General features: G+C 53.0%; 9 protein-coding genes across 9 annotated transcripts; 3 read left to right on the top strand and 6 right to left on the bottom strand.

The window, feature by feature from the left end:
* Positions 1-1,129: 1,129 nt before the first annotated feature.
* EI97DRAFT_495972 (pyridoxamine 5'-phosphate oxidase) lies at positions 1,130-2,682 on the bottom strand (the record flags this gene model as incomplete). The annotated part of the gene is made up of 2 exons (XM_033802462.1): positions 1,130-2,337; positions 2,655-2,682. 2 exons carry the CDS (start codon positions 2,680-2,682, stop codon positions 1,592-1,594), a joined length of 774 nt encoding a protein of 257 aa, XP_033651136.1. The 3' UTR covers positions 1,130-1,591.
* Positions 2,683-2,863: 181 nt separating this feature from the next.
* On the bottom strand, positions 2,864-4,477 carry EI97DRAFT_383283 (uncharacterized protein; the record flags this gene model as incomplete). Its single annotated transcript, XM_033795904.1, has 2 exons — positions 2,864-4,343; positions 4,392-4,477. The coding sequence occupies 2 exons, from the start codon at positions 4,475-4,477 to the stop codon at positions 2,864-2,866; spliced, it is 1,566 nt and encodes a 521-aa protein (XP_033651135.1).
* Positions 4,478-4,892: 415 nt separating this feature from the next.
* EI97DRAFT_154990 (Clp1-domain-containing protein) lies at positions 4,893-6,665 on the top strand. The gene is made up of 2 exons (XM_033793283.1): positions 4,893-6,199; positions 6,263-6,665. The coding sequence occupies exons 1-2, from the start codon at positions 5,065-5,067 to the stop codon at positions 6,571-6,573; spliced, it is 1,446 nt and encodes a 481-aa protein (XP_033651134.1). The 5' UTR covers positions 4,893-5,064; the 3' UTR covers positions 6,574-6,665.
* Positions 6,666-6,700: 35 nt separating this feature from the next.
* EI97DRAFT_424237 (SAICAR synthase-like protein) lies at positions 6,701-7,994 on the bottom strand. Its single transcript, XM_033797133.1, has 2 exons — positions 7,837-7,994; positions 6,701-7,781 (listed from the first exon to the last, which is right to left on the bottom strand). Exons 1-2 carry the CDS (start codon positions 7,896-7,898, stop codon positions 6,788-6,790), a joined length of 1,056 nt encoding a protein of 351 aa, XP_033651133.1. The 5' UTR covers positions 7,899-7,994; the 3' UTR covers positions 6,701-6,787.
* A 152-nt stretch (positions 7,995-8,146) lies between these two features.
* EI97DRAFT_480612 (uncharacterized protein) lies at positions 8,147-10,522 on the top strand (the record flags this gene model as incomplete). Its single annotated transcript, XM_033802027.1, has 5 exons — positions 8,147-8,562; positions 8,658-8,941; positions 9,041-9,484; positions 9,550-10,131; positions 10,210-10,522. Exons 1-5 carry the CDS (start codon positions 8,428-8,430, stop codon positions 10,520-10,522), a joined length of 1,758 nt encoding a protein of 585 aa, XP_033651132.1. The 5' UTR covers positions 8,147-8,427.
* Positions 10,523-11,383: 861 nt separating this feature from the next.
* Positions 11,384-12,125, bottom strand: EI97DRAFT_383501 (ribonuclease-like protein P complex subunit Pop4; the record flags this gene model as incomplete). The annotated part of the gene is made up of 2 exons (XM_033795916.1): positions 11,384-11,553; positions 11,606-12,125. The coding sequence occupies 2 exons, from the start codon at positions 12,123-12,125 to the stop codon at positions 11,384-11,386; spliced, it is 690 nt and encodes a 229-aa protein (XP_033651131.1).
* Positions 12,126-12,945: 820 nt separating this feature from the next.
* Positions 12,946-18,057, top strand: EI97DRAFT_383491 (putative ABC transporter; the record flags this gene model as incomplete). The annotated part of the gene is made up of 4 exons (XM_033795914.1): positions 12,946-13,824; positions 13,875-15,967; positions 16,026-17,403; positions 17,497-18,057. 4 exons carry the CDS (start codon positions 12,946-12,948, stop codon positions 18,055-18,057), a joined length of 4,911 nt encoding a protein of 1,636 aa, XP_033651130.1.
* A 124-nt stretch (positions 18,058-18,181) lies between these two features.
* On the bottom strand, positions 18,182-19,841 carry EI97DRAFT_436011 (NAD(P)-binding protein). The gene is made up of 3 exons (XM_033799003.1): positions 19,475-19,841; positions 18,733-19,356; positions 18,182-18,601 (listed from the first exon to the last, which is right to left on the bottom strand). The coding sequence occupies exons 1-3, from the start codon at positions 19,630-19,632 to the stop codon at positions 18,379-18,381; spliced, it is 1,005 nt and encodes a 334-aa protein (XP_033651129.1). The 5' UTR covers positions 19,633-19,841; the 3' UTR covers positions 18,182-18,378.
* A 343-nt stretch (positions 19,842-20,184) lies between these two features.
* EI97DRAFT_452320 (uncharacterized protein) lies at positions 20,185-22,419 on the bottom strand (the record flags this gene model as incomplete). The annotated part of the gene is made up of 6 exons (XM_033800404.1): positions 20,185-20,223; positions 20,733-20,758; positions 20,903-21,517; positions 21,562-21,775; positions 21,830-22,354; positions 22,411-22,419. 6 exons carry the CDS (start codon positions 22,417-22,419, stop codon positions 20,185-20,187), a joined length of 1,428 nt encoding a protein of 475 aa, XP_033651128.1.
* Between the last annotated feature and the right edge of the window lie 703 nt (positions 22,420-23,122).

Genomic DNA, 23,122 nt, shown 5'->3' with positions numbered 1-23,122 from the left:
GTATGCAGTAGCAATGCGTACGTAGACCGAGGAAATCTCAGGCAACTGCAGGGGCCGCAGTATGCCTTGCCTTGTAAGTATGGGATGGAAGGAAGCCGACCTGAAGGAGGAGAAAGAGCCAGGACCTGCAGTACTGAGGTACACCTACGATATTTGGCCAGTGCGTTCGTCCAACTACCGTCACCATCATTTACTTTCACACCGCCATCGTGTTGCTCTCCTTTCGGATCCATCGCAGGAGCTACTGCAGCAAGTCAACGTCTTACCATAGGGTAGCAACAAGTTATGACGTTGCCAAAGGCCTCCGACGCCATAGATATAAACTTTGCAGAGAGTTTTCGGACTTCTTTCTCTGCCCACTCTGGTTGCTGTCGCCTTTTTACGATGCGGCTTCGAAGTCCTTGATTTTGCTCTTACTTTGATTCCTCCTCCCTCAGCCGGGTATTTCGCATCACTGCCACACCCTTCCAACTTTCGACTTCTCTTTCTAGTTCGGCGATTGTGTTGATCAAAGCGCCAACTTTCCCCCAGGCGTCATCTGCCACATGGGTGAGCTGTGAGATTCTGACGTCTTGTCGGTGCCGCTCTGCCTTAAGGCCACTGTGACATTTGCTAGCGTTTTTGGGTAGAGCTCGAACAGGCCAGAGTGCTGACCTCGTCATCGAACATTCGCAGCCTTGGGTCATCATCCCTCCTGTTCAGTGTTACAACCTAGAGTTCTCGCTTCTCCATACCCAACCGTCTCCGACCCGGCGGCCCCCTTCTGAGTAGCGTTACATTCACGTCTAGGGCTGTAGATGCTTGCTCTCATGTTGCCCTCGTCCCCTTTGACATTGGGTAGTTGTGGCGTGTGAATGAGCGGTAAATGCTCCTTGCTTCTGGGTACCATTAGTACACGAAGGATCTAGGGGCACGCCACTTCAGAGTCATCGAAGATATAACGTCCCCTGTACTCCGCTCTTTGTACCTATGTACTCGGCTAGATGGCCATTAGCGAGGAAATACATGTATCAGACGGTTTTTATGTACCCTGTTGTCTGCGCGCAGGCCAGACTTGCATGTACATGCAGAAAAGGTGTGATGAGGCCGAGTATGTTCAGGAGCCCAGAAGCACTATAACAACTGGCATCCTATGGGCCATCCGCGAACTCAATTTCTGAGTGGCTCTCGGCTCGAATATACATAAAACCTTGTATTCTTCTTGAGATTCGAATGTTGCTGTTGGGGATGTTGTAGCCCTCCCAGAAGTCGTTTGCTGGATTATCTTTGTCCAGAGGGAGGTTTGGCTTTCCCATCCAGGTCTTCGAAGGTCAATGTTTTGACATATCTAAAGAAGGCTCGAACGTCAATAGGGAAGTATCGTAAGACCCCGTTTCTGACAGACTCGAAGGTGGACAGCTACGCTGGGGTCGTTCTGGATTCCATTCCACACCTGGTGTCAAGTAAAGGGGAAGAGTAGGTATAGAACCCCTAGGAATCACTGGTCAGACGAGGTGGCTCGACTTTATACTACTAAGTTAGTTTATCCCTATATCAATCTTTCCATATGCAGATCGAAGCTCTCCTCTTCGTAGCAAACGAGTCAATGGTATCAAGGACTCAGTCTGTCAATCTTCCACTCCTCACCAACCTTCGTATATCTGAATCGATCATGCAACCTGCTCTGCCTGCCCTGCCAAAACTCCACCATCTCAGGCAAAATCCTCAGCCCACCCCAGAACGGCGGCACGGGAATCTCTTCCTGCCCTTCGAACCTCTTCTCCACATCTTTCACCTTCTGCTCCAGCGCCTCCCTCGAATTGAGGACCTGACTTTGCGGACTCGCCCAAGCGCCGATCCTCGACCCGCGAATCCTCGTGTTGTAGTAAACCTGCGACTCCGCAGCCGATAAGCGCTCTACATGCCCTTCGACCCGGACCTGCCGCTCCAATTCATGCCACCAGAACGTCAAAGCAGCCTGCGGGTTACTCTCAATATCTCTGGATTTGTTGCTCGTCTCCCAATTTGAATATACCACGAACCCACGATCATCCAACTCTTTCATGAATACGATCCTTGCGCTAACTTTCCCGTCGGGTAGAGATGCGGTAGATAGCGTCACGGTCTCCGGCTGATACACCTTCGCATCGATAGCTTCCTGGAACCACTTGTGGAATTGTTCTGTTGGTGAAGGATCCAGGTCTGTAACATCGAGAGTGCCTTTGCCGTATTGGATGGCACGACCCGGATCGGTTGAACCGCCGGTTGGGGCAAAGATTTTCTTCAATGTGCTTATAGGACCTCCGCTACTACTGGACTGTGCTTGCTGCTCCTTAGCCTCTGCGGCAGTGGGTTTTGCTGAGTGAAGCATTCTCGATCGATAGAGGATGCGGTTTGGTGAGGGGTTCCGGAAAGGAAGATTGTGCGAGCGATGAAGAGACGCTTCAATGCGGGTCACTGGTCTTTTCAGCAATGACACCAAGAGTGCCACCATGGGGTTTCCAGAAATCTCCAGATGGAAATCGAATGTCTTGATGGCCTGAGGAGGAGACGGGAAGTTTGGAACCCGTGATATGATCACGTGCCAAATTAATGAACGAGCCGCCGGATGACGTAATCACTTCTCTGGTATATCAAACATAACACTACGATTCCTTTCCTCCATATATATTTACCTGCATCCGTTGCTCGAACCTTCATCATTCTTTCTACAGAAACAGCATAGAACGATGACTTAACAGAGTTAGCTGAGAGTTAAGCTGACGGTCTTGTATTAGCAGCTAATTCAAGCATACAATGTGCACCGCAAATAATTTTGAAGCATACTGCTTGTATGCGTACGCATTCTATGACCATTTCCGTTTATGAATGCCATCACATCATTTTACCCCAAAGCATAGGCCTCCTTTCCCTCCCCGAACAGTACGCTTGGCTTCCTCTGCGCGATATCCAGCACGGTTTGCGCGAACACCGAGTTCGCCCAAGCGAACCACGGTCGCGTATAGTCCGTCACATAGTTAACATTCACACTTTCATGGATCAGGCCGTTCCTGCTAGCATTTTTGACTAGTCCTAGGCACGTTTTGATCTCGTCTTCGTCGTCACTGGTCATGGCCTGCACAAGGACAGCCATGGGCCATGCATGCTGAAGGCCAATATGCGGACCGCCGATGCCACGGAACTCGCCTCCGGAGAGAAAATACGGGTTACCCGTCTTTTCGAGAATCATCTTCCTTGTATTCTTGTAAATTTCATTGTCCGTGGACGTGAAGCCTAGCAACGGCAGTGCAAGCAGCGAGGGGAGGTTTGCGTCGTCCATGAGGATGTGGGATCCAAAGCCATCGACTTCGAAGGCAAAGACTTTGCCGTACCGCTTATGATCTACAACACCGTGTTCCCAGACACCCTTTTCGATAGTAGTTCCCCATTCGCGGACTTTGGCGGCGAGCTTCTTTTTGCCTGCTTGGTGCAGCATAGTCGCTGTGCGTTGGAGCTCTACGCTCATCATGGCGTTGGAAGGAATCAGGTAGCCAAGAATGGTAGCATCATCTGAAGGGCGAAAAGCCGAGCGAACTAGGCCAGTACCGCCATTCAAAGGGTTGCCAATTCCGTTCAGATTGAGAGTCTCCGTGCCAGTGTCCGTCCGGCGCTGGAAGGAGTACTCATTTCGTTCGTAGCTGCCGGTTTCGGGATTGAAGGTAGGCTTAGATTGGGCAGAGAGGACATCAAGAACGGTTTCCAAAGCCTGTATCCAACGAGGGGTGAGGAAAGCGGTGGAGCCTGTATGGTTGTAGAATTGGTTCGCGAGAGAGAGGAAGTGGGCGAGGGAATCGAGTTCGTACTTGCATTCAAAGACAAAAGATGGTTCGTAGAGGGGATGGACAACGTCCCCATCGCCCTGATACGTCGGATCAAGGCCGCTTGGTGCAGGCGGTTGAAAGGCGTTGCAGTAAGGGGATCCAATGACATATTCAGCCTGCGTGTTGATGGCACCCAGTATCAGGTTGTGGATAGCCTTATCCTTCTTAGCCAAGCGCTGATACTGTTGGAGTTGGTTAGTGGAGTCGCGAAGCCATTCCGCATTGATGTCTCCGGTGACAATGAAACTCTGTGGCCCTTTCCAGGCATCCGAGCTCCACTTCTTTTTGAAAAGTCTGGGCTTCTCGGTCCCGTCTACGTGCCATCGGACGGTAGTGTCCAGTGTATTCGGAAATGCATTTTCGAACAGACGGGCAAGGTCCTGGTCTACAATCCTCTCGTTCATATCCTTGACGACCTTTTCTACCAAGGGCGATTCAAAAGTCCGACAGTACTTCTTGGGTCTTTGAGAAGGGAGCTCAAGCGGTCCCTCACTATATGGAGGACTGCAGATCCTAATTAGTGTACTGTTGTATTAATGGGAAGTCACGTACTGCGGAGACATAGCATAGTGTTTGTAATCCGGACACGCTGCTTTATACTTATTGGGATCTATGTCGGCCCCAAGGGGCTCTTGCATTCCACCATTAGCGTCATAAAAGCCAGCAATAACACCAGATATCAATATAAGGAAGGCTTCGAGGTACGGTAGTGGTCGAGAAGGATGCATTGTGATTCGAGGCCGCGATAGTGTTGCTAGGAAGAGCGTAAAAGTAGACGATTAGAAAGGTAAACCGTGCAATATGGCTAGGGAGCTACGATGGGTTAAAGGCAAAATTTATCATGTCTTCCGGCTCGTTTTCAAAGCGAGCGTTAATGCTTTGAATTCGGTGGTTTGTACACAGCAAGGTCGAGGGATCCGGAACAGGTTGCGTCAACCTGGTCGGCTTTAGCGCGCGGGACAAGCAACGGCTCGGCTAGTAGGGCTGTGTTACTAAGCAGCCTAATCCATCGACCGCCTACTGCTTTCGGACAGCTCGAATTCCTACCTTGCGATTGACTTCAATAAAGAGCAGTCTCATAATGTTCGAAGGAGGTTTGCTCCTTTTCACAATACGCACTTTCACGGCCGTGTAAACTGTATATAGATACTCCAGCAGGACTACCCAACACAACAAACTTCCCAACCACCACAATCCTTCAGACCTTCAGTTCTATCGCGGCCATATGGCTTCACTCCCAGGTCTCAACCTCGCCGCAGCCTCTGCAGAACCCGCAAATTTAACCTCCACATCTACCGAAACACGTCAACAAGACCTCGCCGCAAACACCGAGTACCGCTTCGAAGTCTCATTCTCACGAACCCTCACCATCCGGCTGCGGACTGGCACCGCGGAGTTCTTCGGCACCGAGCTCGGCCCATCAACAACTTACAGCTTCAAAGGGACGAAGGGAGCAATATACACATGGCATGGGTGCTCTTTAGAGATCGGCGGAGAGGCCGAATCGGAATATGTGGCTGAGGAGACAACCATGATGAGCTACGCGAATGCACATTTTGCATTAGAGGACCTAAGGGACAAGGCGATGCAGAGCAATGAGGCAGGGCCGAGAGTGCTAGTTGTTGGACCCGACAATTCAGGAAAGACAAGCTTGGTGCGGATCCTTACGAGTTATGCTCTCAAGATGGAACGGCAGCCCGTAGTGGTAAATCTCGACCCGAGAGAGGGAATGTTAAGCGTGCCGGGAAGCCTAACAGCATCGGCCTTCTCAGGTATATTGGATGTGGAAGAAGGCTGGGGTAGTAGCCCTATCTCTGGGCCAAGTCCCATTCCTGTCAAGATGCCACTGGGTTATCACTACGGCCTGGGAAATCCGGAGGAGGGAAAGCTGTATAAGCCGTTGGTGACGAGGATGGCGCTGGCGGTCCTGTCACGATTGGAAGAGGATAAGGCTTCGAAGCATACGGGTTTCATCATTGATACTCCAGGGTCGATCAGCCATGGCAAGGGAGGAGTTTACGAGAACATAGATCACATAGTGTCCGAATTCTCGGGTACGTGTGGTGTATGTTTCGTAGGGAAACTGCTGACAATCTCAGTCAACATAATATTCGTCCTAGGATCCGAGCGTCTCTACTCGGATCTTTCTCGCAAGTACGGCCACCGCAGCGAAGATCCCATATCTGTTGTACGGCTAGATAAATCGGGGGGCTGCGTAGACAGAGACGAGGCATACATGAAGCACTTCCGGCAGAATCAAATTCATAACTATTTCTTCGGTACCGATGCGGAAAACACATTGGCACCTTATTCCCTTGTTGCGGACATCGGGGACCTCACTATTTTCCGGTTGGCAGAATGTGAGTCGATGAGTATCCCACTGCGGATGGCGCCTATGTTCAAGTCACTGATGTAATATTCAGCTTCTGCCGTCGACCCCTCATTCCGACCAGGAGACGACGATGACGACGTTTATGCCGCTTCGAAGAACATATACGAAAAGGTCAACCCATCATCTGCCATGCAGAACTCACTCTTGGCTGTCACCACTGCCTCGCCCAAGGACCCCCAAGAGGTAATACGGGATGCCAGCGTGCAAGGCTACATTTACCTCATCGAGGTGGATGAAACGAAGAAGAAAGTCAGGGTGTTAGTTCCGCAGCCAGGACAGTTACCCCCTAACGCACTGGTTCTTGGTAGTTTTCCCGAAGTGGTACCCGACCTTCTCAATTAGTAAGATAAAAGGTCATAGGAGTCCGGGGAAAATAGACAGGGAGGGAGGAGGGGACCAATTGTTTGACTGCGATGCAAATGATAAACGAGGCCGTTAGGTTACTTTCCGTCATCTGGGAAGTTTGTCAATGAGAACGATTGAGCGTGCAGGGCTCGCTTGGGTATCTGGATTTCTATCTCATACTCAAATGTAAATGCTCTTGAGTGGGTTGCAGTCAGTGTTCGCCGGACTCACACTCCGAGATCAGACTCTCCACAGATTCCGATACGCCCTCGAATACCGCGATCGCGCTTCTCATCCCCCTAATAGCGTTCTCGTCCGGTCCCTGCCCGGGCTGGAACGTTGCATGCGCAAAGTCGATCATTTTGACGACGGCCAACTTAGGGCCTTCTTCCTCGTCGTCGGCGTCCTCCTCTTCGCCCTCAGTTTCCTTCTCTTCGGGTCCCGACTTGTTGATCAGGCTCTCTTTCGACTTTTCGTACTCGTTGATATCACCCTCATATACCAGTAATAAACTCGCAGAGTACATCCTACTCTCCTTGCTCTCGAGAACCTTCTGAATATCCCGTATCTCGTCGATGAAATACGTAGCCACCTCCCTCGCCCTCTCCAGCTCCTCCCTGCTCCTGCTCCTCGGTAGCAAGAACGAGAGGAACCCGGCCTTGACGTCTTCCGCATCCTTGAAATTCCTGCCATACATCTTATTGTAGACATGAAACCCCTCCTTATCTTCCTCGACAAACTTCTCGTTCTCCCTCGCCACCTCCCACTTATCGCCCACATATGTCCGCATACCCGCTATCCGGAAGCCCAAACTCCCGCTCGTAGATGACGCACTGATTTCGTCCAACCTGGCCCTCTTCTCCGGTTTCGCATCATCATCCCACAATCTAGCGCCCAGCTTCAAATCGAGCACATTCGGCTTCTTGAACCCATGCGTGATATTCTCCAGCACAATGTGCAGCTCCGTATCCAATTTCTTGCCATGCAACCTCTCCACTCCATTATCGGTCTGTACGACCCCTGATTCCGGGGTCTCGGGGACTTTGGAGGCGTCGTCGGCAGCGAGAGCGAGCGTGCCTAGGAAAGTTGGCAGATGGGGTTGGAGGTTCGGATGCGATTGAGCGACGGTTTGGTAGAAGTCGACTTCGGCTTGGGTGCAGGGTTTGACGAGGATGGCGCCGCTGGCGTCGGACATTACGCCATCGCTGAGGAGGTGTGAGTGAACGAGATAGAAGGATTGGGGAGGTGATGGGGACTTACTGGCCGGCGGCGGCGTGACCAAATGCCTGGAGAGAGGAGGGGTCGAAGGGTTTCGTACTCATATCTATAAGGTATGTTCACAGAGCAGACAAACGAAAGACGGGGGACTTTAGTAAATGGAAAAAACCGCCAACGCCGAAGGAAACGAGGGAGTGTTTATAAGCGCAGATGGAATGTGGGCGGGACGTTGGAGTTAATAGGATGATGACCCCTGTTGATGCACACTGACTCGCGCACATGGTGCTAGTCCGTTTTTGGCATTATATTGTGACAGGTCGAGGGCTCAATATCTGAAGTACTGAATGCACACATTCAACAAGCTATATGCCTTTCATAAGAAGTTTTGCTCACCGTACTGTTTATTAGTTATGCTCCACATATTCACAATCGCAAAATGAGTAACTCAGTCCATCACATGACCGCGTGTTTGCGCGACACCGCTTCACGCGTATTCCCACTCGGCGTCATTGCCCTGGACCAACTTCACCGCAAGAGTGTTTGCTCCTGATATATAATGGTTTGATTTTACCCTTCCTTCTTCCACCACCTTTTCCACATCTGTCAGCCTTAGCATCATCGCCACCCCTCACAATGGCGGCCAGTTCTGAACAGCAGACCGTGATTCCCGAGGCAGCTTCCGAGCCCACCTCAGTGAATGATAGTACAGCTTCCAGGAATAAAACGGAGGAGCCAGAGCACCCTGATGCACCTGCTATCAGGAAACAGGTGAGTGCATGTTTCACGACGGCAGTCTCATCCCCGTTACATGAACAATGCGGTACAATCCTCATAGAAGGATAATCTTCTAACAACGTTCGTAGGTCGAATATTACTTCTCCGACGCCAACCTCCGCACCGACAAATTCCTCCTCCAATGCTGCGGCGGCCGCGAGAACCTACCCGTCAGCCTGGGCCGCATCTGCGGCTTCAAGAAGATGCGGAAATTCCCCAAGAAAGTCGTCCCCGTGGCCCTCCGCCGCAGCAACTTCCTCGAAGTCAGCGACGATGGCAAGAGGGTCTGGCGCAAGGTTCCGCTGGAGGGGAAATGTCTGCTAGATGAAGACTTCAAGATGAGCGAGAGCGAGACGCGGAAAGCGCATGATAAGTTCATGGCCGGGAAAAAGAATGCTGATGGCGGGAAGGATGGGGGAGAGAAGAACGCGGAGGAGTTTGTAGATGATGGGGAGATTGCGTATGATCCGAGGTCCAGACGCCGAATTGCTTATCCGCTTCGATTGATCCCGCAGACGAAGAAGGTGCTACCGGATGGTATGACGAAGAAGATGATGCTGCCTACTGGTTTTGAGCCGACGTATGCAGAGGGGCCGCTTTCGCCTGCTGAAGCCGCTGAGGATGCAGCTATGTACGACGAAGATAAGCCGTTTGTGGAGCGCATCGAGCTGGCTATTCACCAATTCATGGCCAAGAAGAGGATGCATGAGATGTACTCCAAAGTCTTCAACAAGTGGATGATCTTTGGCGGAGTCAATTGCGAGCCGAGGCAGTTCGGCGGATTGTCTCAGGTAGAGATGAAGCAAATGGCTGCGGAGGAGATCGCAAGGGCGAGAGCCATACATCAGGTATCGTGGGATAGAGGGGACAGCAATAAGTGGGTGGTGGATTTCGTAGGAGTTGCCGAAGCTTTTCTGTGAGTCCCGTTCCTCTTATTCATCAAGCACAAGGAAAAAGAAGGGCAGCACTAACGAGATGAAGTTCATCCATATACCCCATCACCTTCGGCTACGAAGCCAAAGGTGTCGCGACGGCTTGCCGAGTCCTTCGAGCTTTCTACAACTACCTCCTCCTTCACTCAGTATGCGACGAGTACCGCTCTCAGATCCTCGCTGCCCGCGCCCTTTGTGACAAAGCCGAGACCGAACTTCCGCAATGCTATGCTGCCGCCACTGCGCTGCCAGGCGCCTTCAATGTAGCCGCTAGCACCATGCTTGGTGGCTATCATGCCGGCGCAAACGTGACGGACGCAGGTTGGACGACGGATAGCGAGCGAGCAGTCTGGGACGTTCGGGGCGTCGGCATGCGGGTTATTGAGGCGGAAATCATCTTCCGCGCGGGGTGCCTCGTATACGGCAACGAGGCGCTACGCGATCTAGTCGATACAGAAAGTGACCACGATGTCGATGCGGTCAAACCTGTCAAGACTGAGTCGCACCTGTATCTGGAAGTAGTGAAGATTGTGTCTCCGACGAAGAACGAGGAAATTGACTACATGCTTCATCGACAATCGTGGGACGGAGTGATGGAGCACCTTAACCTGCAACCGATGGGCAAGCTGGTGTGCAAGCCCTACGCGCAGCCCACCTACCACGAGTACGATCTTCCCCGAGGCAAAAAGTCGCCGTACGACGCTCCCAGCTCTTCAGAGTACACATTCCTTGTTGAGGAGGCTGCGCTCAAGGAATGCTACCCGGGTCTGAAGATGTCTGTCACGGTCATCACCCTGCCGGGAGGTATGCATATTCTGGACGAGGTCAAGGAGACGTATTGCAGCTTCTACAAGGTGCTCCCAAACGAGCTCCTGGCGGGCAGGAAGACGCCGAAGTTTAGGCTCATGAATAGGCATCTGGAGGGGCTGGAGATGGCGGAGAAGGTCGGGATTGACAGGGTCGAGGAGATGGAGGCTGGGACGATGGATGACGAGGGATACGACAGTGACGAGGCGGATTAGCTGAGCCCGGACAAGGCCGAAAGATGGCTGATTGGAGGCCGCAGCCGGGCTCACGCTCTTGATTCGAGCGTAACGATGATATAGCTTCTGCGGTATAGGTGCTGGTTTGGTGACTTATCTGAGCGCGCGCGTTAGGTGTCACTGAAAGGATAGGCACACGAGCATGGTGGAAACGGCACGGAAATTGGCATCTGAGGCAATCAAGAATACATAATATACACTCACATGCAAGTCTTCCGAGGTCATCTCATCATCCCTGGAATGATCGCTAGATCATTTCTTGTCTCGTAATATGAGTGCCACACATACTCGGGCAAAAGTCGGACACGGGTATCATGCCATTCGTACGGTGCAGTGGAGCGCCGAATCTTCGACCACATAATGCGCCCAAGGGTATTCCCATGGCGTTTGCCTTGCCGAGTGGCACATACAAGCCCCTTCAGGATTCTCCCCCTATCTGATACCTACAGTCCAATCTCACGGTCTGCCCGCGTTGACGGTTAAATTCGCCTCCAGGTACGTGGCGAACCAGTCGCGAATGGAAATGTACGGATTCTTCCAAACTTCCTCTTTGCCCGAGGTTATCCCAGGTCTTCCACTTGAAAGTGACTCGAGAGGCATATTCCGGTTCATAAACCTGGGGGGGGGTTTCGCTAACTGCCTCATTGCTCTTCGTTATTGACCGCCGATCTCTGGCTTTGTCTGGATTTGAAGGGGGAAGCATGTTTCGGCTAGGGTGGGTGTACTCAAATCAACGCAGCTGGATCGCAGACGGCCAAACACGAACATCCCTCATTTCGTCTGCAGTACGACCCGGAGCGCCGGAAGGGGGCAGCGCCCAGCATTACGCATTAGTATGCCTCAAAGATCCGGCATGTAATGCATCTTGTACTTCCTATTCGCTCGGTCTGGCGCCCGATGCTGAAAGTGCTGGCCGAGAATTTCAAACACGAGAGGCTTCAGTGGCTCAGATCCTTCGGCAGACGGGACTGGAATCTCAAATCGGAACATGGTATGCTCTTTGGGTATCACTGCCTGAAGTTAGCCTGGCCGGTACCGGAGAGCTCCTCAAGGCGCACTCACATTTCAACGCACTTCCCTCCGTGACGATCTCGAAAGCGAATTGCGAATCCCTCACCACTATTCCCTTCAACCCCACCCTACTGACACAGCGACTGCGCACTACCTCCAGAAGTGCGCCATGCATATCTGCACTGACAAGTATCGGTCCTGCGCTGGCCGGGTTCACATACGCAGCTCTCCCATCTCCTACACCAAGGATATCCCTCATATAGCCTAACCACAGGTTATGTAGCGGCAAGTATATACTCCATTTGATCTGTTCCTTTGGGATTTCAAGGAGACCCAAGGATCGCTTCTTCGCAGCGGATAGCGGGCGCGGCTTCAACGCCTTGCGCTTCTTGGCCTTCTCTTTCTTCTCGTTTAGAGCTCGCCGGCGCAGCGCGCGTGCCGAGGGCTCCGGGGACGTTGGGCGCAGGTACAATGGCCTCTTCACGACTCGCTCTTCGTGGCATTGGGCGGCTACGTCCGGCGGAAGGGCTCGCTCCAGAAGCTCCTGGGCGAATGGTGTGGGTTGTGACATTGGGAGAGGGAACCGGTCAAGGGGAAAGAATCTTTGGGTGTCGCTGAGCCATTGGGGATGACGTGTTCTACAAGTCGAGGTCGGCCCAGAAAAAAAGAGGCTGAGTAGTTGATGCGCGTGTGGGTGGTGAGGGATGTTGAGCGTGGGGTTGGGCTAAGCTTTCCCGATCCGCGACTAGTGACGAATAAGGAATAGCGTCCTGGAGGAGGATGGCCCCAGCCGATGATCCTCCCATGTCTTTACTGCGATACACAAGATTTTCCATCTCCTCCCTTTGTTCAAATTGATACTCCTTTCTTCTGTTCAAAATGACATTCCATTCTCTGGGTATCATAGTTCGGCCCACGGATTGAATTGATTGTTCAAGTGTCGGATCATCCTGAGCAAGGCTGTACAGCTGGGCCAAGCCATCTCGTCTTCCGCTCACCGGAAAACAGCCCAACAGCATGAAAAGGGAGGAAATTCCGGACAAGCGAGCTCGCTGAGATGTCTGGAATCAGCGCGGAAGTCACGTGTTCATTCCGCTCGTACTGATTACCCCTTATGGCGGCGGATACGAGCGCTATAAGGCAGAATACTAGGCTTTTCATTACCTTGTCCTCACAGCCTCATTCACTCCGTGGCTGCACCAGACCATGTCCAAGCCCCTATCCACCCTTCACTCTCTTATATCTCATACTTGATTGTCCATTTCACTGCATTTAGTCATTGCTTAATACTGTGCATACTTCTAACTTGCGATCTTGTTCTTCTTGTCTTTTCACGAAGCGCCTTCAACAACTAGAGATAACTTTGCCGAATGTGGGGGCCGAGGACGCTCATGAAATCGTCTTTGTTTCTACGCCAGATATGGACGCTTGCATGGAAAGACCTTCTTCTGCTCCTTAATCCGAAGCGCCGAACCTTCACGATCATTCGTTCGGGGACATTCCCGACCATATTTATCGTCTATATCGCCTTCATTATCCGCGTGTACTGGCCTAAGGAGGTATATGGAATTGGAAATCCTGCTACCATCCGGTCACTGCCAGAGGCCATCAGTCAAGCTCCCGGGAACCGCAGAACCCTCGTGCTATGCAACTATGGACCACGAGGAGGCGACATCGACAAAGTCATCGAGCAAGTGGCCGCGACGGCGCGACAGGGTAGCGAGAACAAGGTTGAGATTCTGACGGACCCCAACGACCTCCTCACAACATGTCGAAGCTCCCTCCAAGGAGTAACGAAATGTTATGCGGCTGCCGAGTTTCACTCATCCCCTACCGAGGGCGGTCTGTGGAACTATACAATTCGTGTAGACGGGACCTTCGGATACAAGATCAATGTTGAGAATAATAACAATGACGCGGAGATCTTCCCCTTGCCGTTGCAGCACGCCATTGATGCAGCCATTGCATACATCAGCTCTGGGGCGGGATCAAAACCACTTCCGAACACGATCAAGGCGCAACCTTATACGTCCAAGACGCAAGATGAATGGGATGACTCACTCGTTACATCTATCCAAAACGCAAACGCCAAGTATATCGCAGTGGTGTGGTACATTGGGTTCATTGGCCTCAGTTACCAGCTTGTTGGTCTTGTCGCGAAAGAAAGAGAACTGGGCATGGCTGAGCTACTTGAATCTATGATGCCGAATGCCGCTCGATGGCAGCCCCAAGCTGCACGGCTGCTCGGTCACTGGATCGCCTTTACGATCGTAAGTGGCTATGCTTCACAGCGTCAGACGAAACTAATGCCTACGGACAGGTATACTTCCCGTCCTGGATTCTCATGGCCATCCTGGCGAAGGTTGGAGTGTTCCCAAAGACATCGCCGGGGATATTGATAATATTCTTCCTTCTGACGGGGCTCTCGCTCAACTCCTTCTCCATCCTTGGTGCCTCCATATTCCGACGCGCACAACTGAGCGGAATTACAGTCACGGTTGTGGCACTCGTTCTCGGAGTTGCGGCGCAGATACCGGCAAAAACGTTATCCACAGGCGCCGTCGCTATCCTAAGCCTCCTCTTCACACCCATGACGTTCGTATTCCACATGATCTGGTTGGCACGCTACGAAAATAAACAGATCTCCCCCAACTTAGTCCAGGCGGCACCGGGCGCGACATGGAGACTACCAGGCTTGGTATTCTGGATTTTCATGCTGGTTCAGATATTCGCGTATCCGGTCCTCGCCGCCTTCGTTGAGCGTGCGATGTTCTATACCGATTCTCGCGGGAGGAGGGTAACATACGATGATGACGCAGACCCAGTCGTGCTATCGCACTTCACCAGGCACTATCAGCCTAACTGGTTCTTCCGCTACATTGCCCCCTTCTTTGGAGTCAAGAAGCCGGTCATCAAAGCTGTGAACGATGTATCCCTGGCGCCCGTCAAAGGACAAATCGTCTTGCTTGTAGGGGCTAACGGCTGCGGGAAGAGCACAACATTGAATGCGATTGCTGGAATTGGGGACGTGACATCTGGCTCCATATGTGTCAACGGTTGTGGTGGCATCGGCATATGTCCCCAACGGAATGTACTCTGGGACCATCTCACTGTAGCCCAGCACGCCCAGATCTTCAACCGTATCAAGTCGACTACTATCAACCCTTCTGTGGAGAGCGAGCTGGATCAACTGATATACGAGTGCGACCTGTCCCGGAAGAAGAAGGCTTACTCATACACACTCTCGGGTGGCCAGAAGCGGAAACTACAGCTCGTGATGATGTTGACAGGAGGCAGTCGAGTGTGCTGTGTGGACGAGGTCTCTGGAGGTCTGGATCCGGTCTCCAGGCGGAAGATATGGGACATCCTGCTTGCCGCACGCGGTACGAGAACCATTATACTCACTACACACTTCCTTGACGAAGCCGAATTCCTCGCTGATCATATGGTCATCATGACGAAAGGCTCTGTGAAGGCTGAAGGCTCCGTCTCCCAGCTGAAGACGAAGCTGGGCAGCGGATATCGGTTTCACTTCCTCCACGGCGCGGGTTATAGCGAGCTGCCTGATGTTGAGGATCTGTTCGTAGGAGCGCCAAAGGAGAGCCTGTTCGACCAGACAATCTTTACCGTCTCAGAAAGCACTCGGATGACTCAAATTATCAAGGAGCTGGAGAAGCGCGGTATCAGAGACTTTCAAGTCACCGGTTCTACAATTGAGGAGGTGTTCATGAAGCTTGCTGGGGAAACGGAGGCAGCTCTGTCGATCGAGACATCTGAATCTACTCTCACACATGATCTCCCTATCAAAGCCGTATCAAACGAGGGCAAAGCATTGGTTGATCGAGATGAGCCGCTCACGACCGGCAAACCCCTTGGCTTCATGCAACAATCAGTCATTCTCTTCAAGAAGCGAGCGATCGTCCTGAAGCGGAACTATCTTCCCTACACATTTGCATTCCTTATACCAGTCATAGCCACGGCCTTAATATCGCTCCTGCTTAAAGACAAGAAGTACGCTGGATGTTCTGCGGCACAGCAAATTTCCGAAAGCGAATTCGAAACACTGGAGACCAACAGAGACTACAAGCCATTACTGTTGCTGGGTCCAACCAATGCTTTTACAGAGGTCAACCTGGGGTCTCTTCAGACGATCTTGCCAAATCAATTTCAAGGTGCTAAGTCGTCCCTGGGTGCACTTCAAGAATATGTCAGCCTCGTTGATAGTTTCGACGATTATCAAGCGTATCTTCGGGCGAACTTCAGCAAGGTGACCCCAGGGGGGTTCTTTCTCGGTCAAGAACCTGTCTTCAGCTTCTATTCGAATCTGGGTTTCCTAGGGCTTTATTCTGGCATCTTCATGCAGAATATAGTCGATGTGCTCTTAACCAACACCACAATCGTAACATCATTCCGGTAAGTCGCTCCAAAACACCATCGACTTTCCGGGACAAACCTTGCTGACAACGCCCAGCTCCTTCAGCTACCCATGGCCATCCGACACCACCAACCAAATCCAGTTCATCTTCTACTTCGGCCTCATCATGTCCTGCTATCCCGCCTTCTTCGCCCTTTACCCAACCCGCGAGCGCCTTCGCAAGATCCGCGAACTGCAGTACTCCAACGGCGCACGCCCGTTGCCCCTCTGGCTGGCGTACCTCTCTTTTGACTGGCTAAATGTCCTCGTCGCAAGCGGCCTGATGACGATCATTCTCGTGGCCGCCGCAGGGGATAACTGGTGGAACGTCGGATATCTCTTCGTCGTGCTGTTCCTGTACGGACTCGCATCGCTCCTGTGGGCATACTTGGTCGCTCTATTCGCAAAGTCCCAGCTCGCCGCGTTCGCCATCGCAGCAGGGACGCAAGCCTTTTTGTTGCTCATGTACTTCACCGGTGTGATGAACATCCAATCCAACATGGAGGCCAGCAAAGTCAACAATGCCCTGACAATCTTCAACTACACATTCAACCTCATAGCCCCAAGCGGAAACCTGGCGCGTGCGCTTTTCATCTCGATGAATCTGTTTGGCACACTCTGCCGCGGCACACCTCCACGCATGGCCTCGTACCCAGGGGAAATCGGGCTCTATGGCGCTCCAATCGCATACTTGCTCGGACAATCCCTCCTCATGTTCACCATCTTACTGATCGTCGACCACGGCTGGACCGCAAAATGGTTCCACAAGACCCTTCCAGCGAAAGATGGCGAAGACCACACAACCCTCGAAAAAGAAGTCGCAGATGAAATCACCCGCGTCGAACACTCGAACGATGGCCTGCGCGCTCAGCACCTATCGCGCGAGTACAAATCGCCCTCGCGCGAGAGAATGACGGTAGTCGATGATCTCACTTTCGGCATCGACAAGGGCGAAGTGTTTGCTATGTGCGGTCCCAACGGCGCCGGAAAGTCCACGACCATCGGCATGCTGAGAGGCGAGATTTTGCCGTCCCGAGCTGGCGCGAGTATCCATATCGGGCCCGTCGACGCTTTGCGCGACCGCCGCGCCGCTCGCGCCCGGCTGGGCGTGTGCCCGCAATTCGACGCCGTGGATCAGATGAGCGTTCTCGAGCACTTGGAATTCTACGCCGGTGTCCGCGGGATCCCTTCGTCGTGCGTCACTTCGACCGCGGAACAACTCATCCGCGCCGTCGGGCTGGAGAGGTTTGAGAACCGCATGGCGAGTAAGTTGTCCGGCGGTAACAAGAGGAAATTGAGTCTTGCGATTGCCTTGATTGGGAATCCGGACGTTGTGCTGTTGGATGAGCCGAGTTCGGGCATGGATCCCGTGGCTAAGAGGGGTATGTGGGAGGTGCTGAGGAGGTTTGTCGCGGGGAGGAGTGTGCTGCTGACGGTAGGTCTCTCCCCGTTCATCGACTACGGTACATTTGGTTATCGGATGGTTTCTCTTGAAGCGTGATGTGATGCTAATGAAAACCATTGACAGACACACTCCATGGAAGAAGCAGACCACCTCGCCACGCGCGTCTGCGTCGTCGCCTCGGGCCGCATGCTCGACATCGGCACGACGTCGCACCTGCGCCGGAAGCACGGCCACGGGTTTCACATCCAGCTCATTTGCGCGTCGGCGCCGCATACGACGTCGGAGGAGATGGAGCAGGTCAAAGCATGGGTCGAGGAGACGCTGCCTGGCTCCCAGATGGAAGGGTTCGCGTATCATGGGCAGTTGCGCTTCAATGTGCCTGCGAAACGACTAGCTGCGTTGGGGGATAACATTAGGGAGAAGAGGGTCGATGGGGTAGATGATTCTGCCGAAGAGGAAGAAGAACTCACCGTCGGGCAACTCTTCGTGCTCCTCGAGGAGCACAAGGAACGGCTCGGACTGGAGTTCTACTCTGTGAGTCCGAGTACGTTTGACGAGGTGTTCTTGCGGGTCATTGAGAAACATGATGCGGGCGAGGAGCCCGAGACGCCCAAGAGGAAGAAGGATTGGAAGTACTGGGTTGGGACGGTGTTGCGAATCTGGCTTCTGATTCCGAGGCGTTAGAGGGGGATAGCCTGGGGATATTGGAGAGGGGCACATAGATTGGGGGCGGTTTGGTGTTTGGAATCGCTCTTGTTGCGTTGTTTGATTTTCTTGCTTTTTCTGTGGTTCATTGCTTGTCGTTGCATCTACTTTCACCGTTTCCCTTTTCTACTTTTTTTTCTTATGTATCATATAAACTCGGCTTTCAATGTCATTGCTCGCACTAAATGGTAGCTTTAAATCATAGTCATCCCATATAAATGGACTTCATCTGAGAGCGCCACATTGACCCAGTACAGCCCCCTCTCTATCTTCTCCAACCCCACACACTCCTCAGACCCGTCAAGGCTTCAGCAACAACTTCCCCGTCGTCTTCCTGCTTTCGATATCCCTAGTCGCGCGCTGCACGTCCTCGAGCGGATACACCTCATGGATGCGGACAGTGAGGTTGTCCTTGGTGATGAGGTTCCACAGCTCGTCTGCATATGGCAGCAGCTCCTCGCGCGAGGCGATGTAGCCAAAAAGCGTCGGGCGGAGGAGCTTGATGTTCTTGGGGGCTAGGCGGCTGGTATTGGTTAGTTTGTGCTTTGCAAGCAAGCTTCTGAGAGGTCGGTGGTTTGGTAGTAACCCCTGAAGGGATGACATAATCCGGGGTGCAAAAGGAAGAGAGGGAGAAAAAAAAGTGCAAGTACTCACCCCAACGCAAACCCCGTCACGGCACCACTCGCATTCCCAAAGCTGACCAAACTCCCCTTCCGCCTCACCGTCGCCAGCACCGCATCGAACGTCGCCTTGCCCACACTATCAAACACCACATGCACGCCCTCACCGCCCGTAATCTCCAGCACCTCCTTCACAAACTTGTCCCTGTCCTCCTCATGATACTCGACCGTAACCTCGGCGCCATTCGCCTTCGCTAACTGACGCTTCTCCTCCGTCGACGCCGTCGCGATCGTGCGCGCGCCCACCGCCCGCAGGAGCTGGCACAGCCAGAGCCCCACGCCGCCCGCCGCAGCCGTCACGAGCACCCAATCCCCCTTCTTCACAGGGTGCGACTCGCGGATCAGCGTCAGCGCCGTGAGCGCCTGGATCAGAGCCGCGGCGGCCGTCTTCGTGTCGATGGACTCCGGCAGCGGCACCGTCGAGTTGGCTTCTGCTACCGTGTACTCTGCGTAGGCGGTCTGGGCCATGTAGGCTACGCGGGTGCCTGGGACGAGGTCCGAGGGGGTGTTGGGGCCTGTGGCCGCGATGGTGCCGGCGCCTTCGCGGCCGAGGATGTAGGGGAAGTGCGGGGCCGGGTAGAGGCCGGTGCGGAAGTAGCTGTGTCGTGGACTTTTAGTGTTGTTCTCTCGTGCTGTGTGTCTTGAGTGGGGGAGGTAGGGGATCGGGGAAGGGGAAGGGGAAGGGGAAGGGGAAGGGGAAGGGGAAGGGGACGTACGTGTCGATGTAATTGATGCCGATGAATTCGTTCTTGACTAATACTTGTCCCTCCTTTGGCTCAGGCACGGGTATATCGGTGCGATATTGCAGTTCCTCTATCCCACCGTTCTTTTCGATCCACACGCCCTTCATCGTCTTCGGTACGCTGGTCGCCATGTTTCCCGATACGTGATTCCCTACGGTTGTATACTTCGGAACCCTCGGAAGCAGATGCCTCTGTACAGTAACCAAGCGTGCACGAGCAATTGATCTCGTTATAGTAAGACGGGGCGAAGATATCACACTCAATGTCAAGAGGGACATTCAATCGAAATGTAGGAGTAGGGTGAGAAGAGGGCATCACGCAATGAGAGCTGCAGATGGTGATAAATATGGAGGGCTGCTAAACTCCGAAGATGCCCGAAGCTACCCCGTCCGTCGTGCGAACGGAATCTCCCCGCAGATGTCATGATTAGTCATGTTCCGCCTCGAATCGGACTACGCACGAGAGATGCATGTAAAAGGGTAGGGCGTAGGGCGTACATTGTCCTCGAGACCGAACTCAGACATCGAGCTAACAACCTGGTCGCCTTCAATCCGGAAGTAGCGGCTGACAACCGAAAAAAGATCAAAGATCGTTTCTCGGAGACAAATTAAGCTTGAAGCTCTATGGCTACTTCATCTTATAATTAACGAGCTGGAGACGCTTGAAAGAGTTATATCCCTCAACTACAACGAACACAGCAGCTTCACAAAGCACATTTGATCCTTTTACGGACTCTCAGCAAGGCAGAATCGGTTCTAAACCCAACGCAGCACTCAAGCCCATGAGACAGGCAGATCTCACTCTTTACAAGGCACCCCCCTAAAAAACACTCTGGCATACGTTCCAGCTCAAGATCCTACACGTAGCTAAGATGTTTCACGCTATCTCGATACTCCAACTACAAACAATACAGCCCCTCTGGAAGCGCTCACCAACCCTCCCCGTAGTACCAAAAGCAAAGAAACAAGCCTCTCCAGAGTCGTTTACGACATCCAATCCAACATCTGTATGATGCGACATTGCTCAAAAGCATTATGCATATATGCACGGGTTGGCCACCCACCTTCAAGCTATGGACACGCTGAAAGACGACTGCCGTCAGAACATCGCATCCTAGACATTATCTGCACCGAAAAAGGAAAAATGGGGGTATGATACAAAACCGTTCTCCTCGTCTCCACCACTCAGAGACTCGCAAATGTAGACCTTGCACAGCAGGGCCGCACCATACCATCGCCTGTACAGTCCTCGCAGCGCCTTTCTCCGTCCTAATGCCCTCCATGTGCATCGCCGGCGCCGCAGGCTCGCGAGTCGAAGCTACAGCCTTTCAAGCGAACGTCAGCACAAGCAAGAACAGGGTGAATAACGACAAGCTCGCCGCGCCCTGCACGCTCAACGTACTAGCGCTCCCCTTCTTGCTCGCCTGCGCGCCCGCCGCCCCTGTCGGGGTCCCATTTTCACCACCCGGGACGTTGGAGTCGTCGTTTGCCAAGGGGCGAATAGCCAGATTCGTGACCTCATTGCCCTTGCTGTCGTAAACCTTCTGGGAGACCTTGGTCTCCTTGACTGGCACGATTTTGCCACGCACCGGGTTCGGGACCCCGTTATTGATGAGGTCGTCGACGCCCTCTGGTGGGTTGGGGATCTTGAAGTCTTTCGAGAAGCCGGAATCGGAGATCAAGTCGGAGGAGCACTTGGGCGGGTTGCGGTTCGTGGCTGAGGGGTCGGTGGATTGGAGGAGCGCAAGATCGATCTTGTTGTACTGTCCGATGAGGTTATCATAGTCGGTGCGGAGCTTCACGCTGCCGTCGTCTCCAATTTCCACCAGGCCGAAGTCGGAGGTTTCCTGAGAGTACTCGTAGACGAGACCGCCGCTCAGAGCCGTCATCTGCTTGCCGTATAGCGCCTGCACCTCGTTGAACACGCGAGGCTTCACTTCGTTGCAGCCATACTCGGAGAAGAAAACAGGAATGGTGCTGTTCCCGAATGTCTCGGTAAGAACGTCGTAACCTGAATCTGTCAGCTATGGCCAGGTATGGTTGACAGAGTCATCAACTTACCAGCAGTCTGGAACGTCGCGTCACCGCCGCACCAGGAGTACGAGTTGAGGCCGAAGAAGTCCGACCTGGACTTATCATCCTTCCCATCAATCGCGCACTCGAAGTACTTCCAGTTATCCTCGAGGATGGGGCGAACATCTGCCGCTGAATATCCCACGGGGATAGCGCGATCCGCGTGCTTCGCGATATAGTTCTTCATATCGCGTTGAACAGCCTGCAACATGTCAGCAACTATGCCCCCACGCAACGCAATCACTCCAACACTCACCCTGATATACGGCGGATTCTCTTTTGCGCTTCCCACATCATTAATCACCTCATTGGCCGCAAAGAAAGCCAACGTATTCGGGTAGCCCTTGAAATTCTCCACGATCCCAAAGATCCTCCCCAAGTACCCCTTATGATAACTGCTCGCGGGTTTGGCACGATTGAGACTCTCGCCTCCAAACGGACTATTCACATCGATGATCATATAGATGCCCACGGCATTGAAGATGCTAGCGCACTCGTCGTGATTGAGCGTGGGATCGAGATTGTACACGCGAATGGTGTTGACACCCAGGCGCTGCAGGAGAGCAGCGTCGCGGAGGCAGGTGGAGGCGTCGGAGAGGGGGTCGCGACCTTCCTGGGGTTTGTAACCGCCTTGACCGCCGGGCTGGTAGTCAACGCCCAGGATCATGAGGCGTTTGTTGGTGACTGTGTCGACGAACTCCTGGCCGCGGACTTCGACGGGGCGGACGGCGAGGGAGAGGGTGGAGAAGAGGGTAGGGAGAAGGAGGAGGGAGCGCGTGAGCTGGGAGCCATGTTAGAGATCTCTCGAGAAAATCGATAGTGGGTTGGGCGACGTACTGAAGGCATGGCGACTGCAATTCACGTCTTACAGTAGCAACAGGCGTCACAATGGGGTCGCTGATCAGTGGGGTACCTGACGTTGATAGGGCTGCCGGCCGAGAAAAGGGGATGGATCAATCAGTCGCGGTAAATACGGGTCTGAGAAGGGCAGGAAGAAGGTAGAAGTATGTAGGCCAGAGCGAGTGTAGAGAACAGCAGGAAAGAAGGACTGCAGGTATAGACGTGTTCCTGCAAACAAAAGGAAGAACGAGTGTGTAATGCCTGCGACAGGTGGTGACGGGGAGGGAGCGATTGTGGAGTCGCAGGCTGGACTGAGGGAGATTGTTGGCCAGTTTTGCTCGGCGCGGGACGATCCTCGGCCCAGTTTTTAAAAACGGGGCAATCTCCGCCCGTCAGGGGCGGGGCGCACCTGACAAGGCTGTGCTGCTTCAACCCATTCCTTTTAGGTAGGTGGATACAGTTGACGCAGTACTGTACTGAATATTTTTACTGCCGTATGATAAATATAGATGGTACGGGTAGTACCTACAGTACGGAGTATTATTGAGATTCTCTGTAAGCATCCCTAAGCATCCTACAACAAGTTTCCCTTGACAGGATATTAATACGTACTAGGACATCTGCTGCCCGAGAGGAAGGTCCAAATCCGGGAAGATTTCGTGGCCCGTCATGAGAAAGTAGAGGGTACTTTCGAGGGCGAAGGGATCCG

This window comes from Westerdykella ornata (genome assembly GCF_010094085.1).
Source record: "Westerdykella ornata strain CBS 379.55 unplaced genomic scaffold EI97scaffold_26, whole genome shotgun sequence".
NCBI lineage: Eukaryota > Fungi > Ascomycota > Dothideomycetes > Pleosporales > Sporormiaceae > Westerdykella > Westerdykella ornata.
The sequence above is the reverse complement of the archived record's forward strand: the minus strand, read 5'-3'. Positions and strand labels throughout refer to the sequence as shown.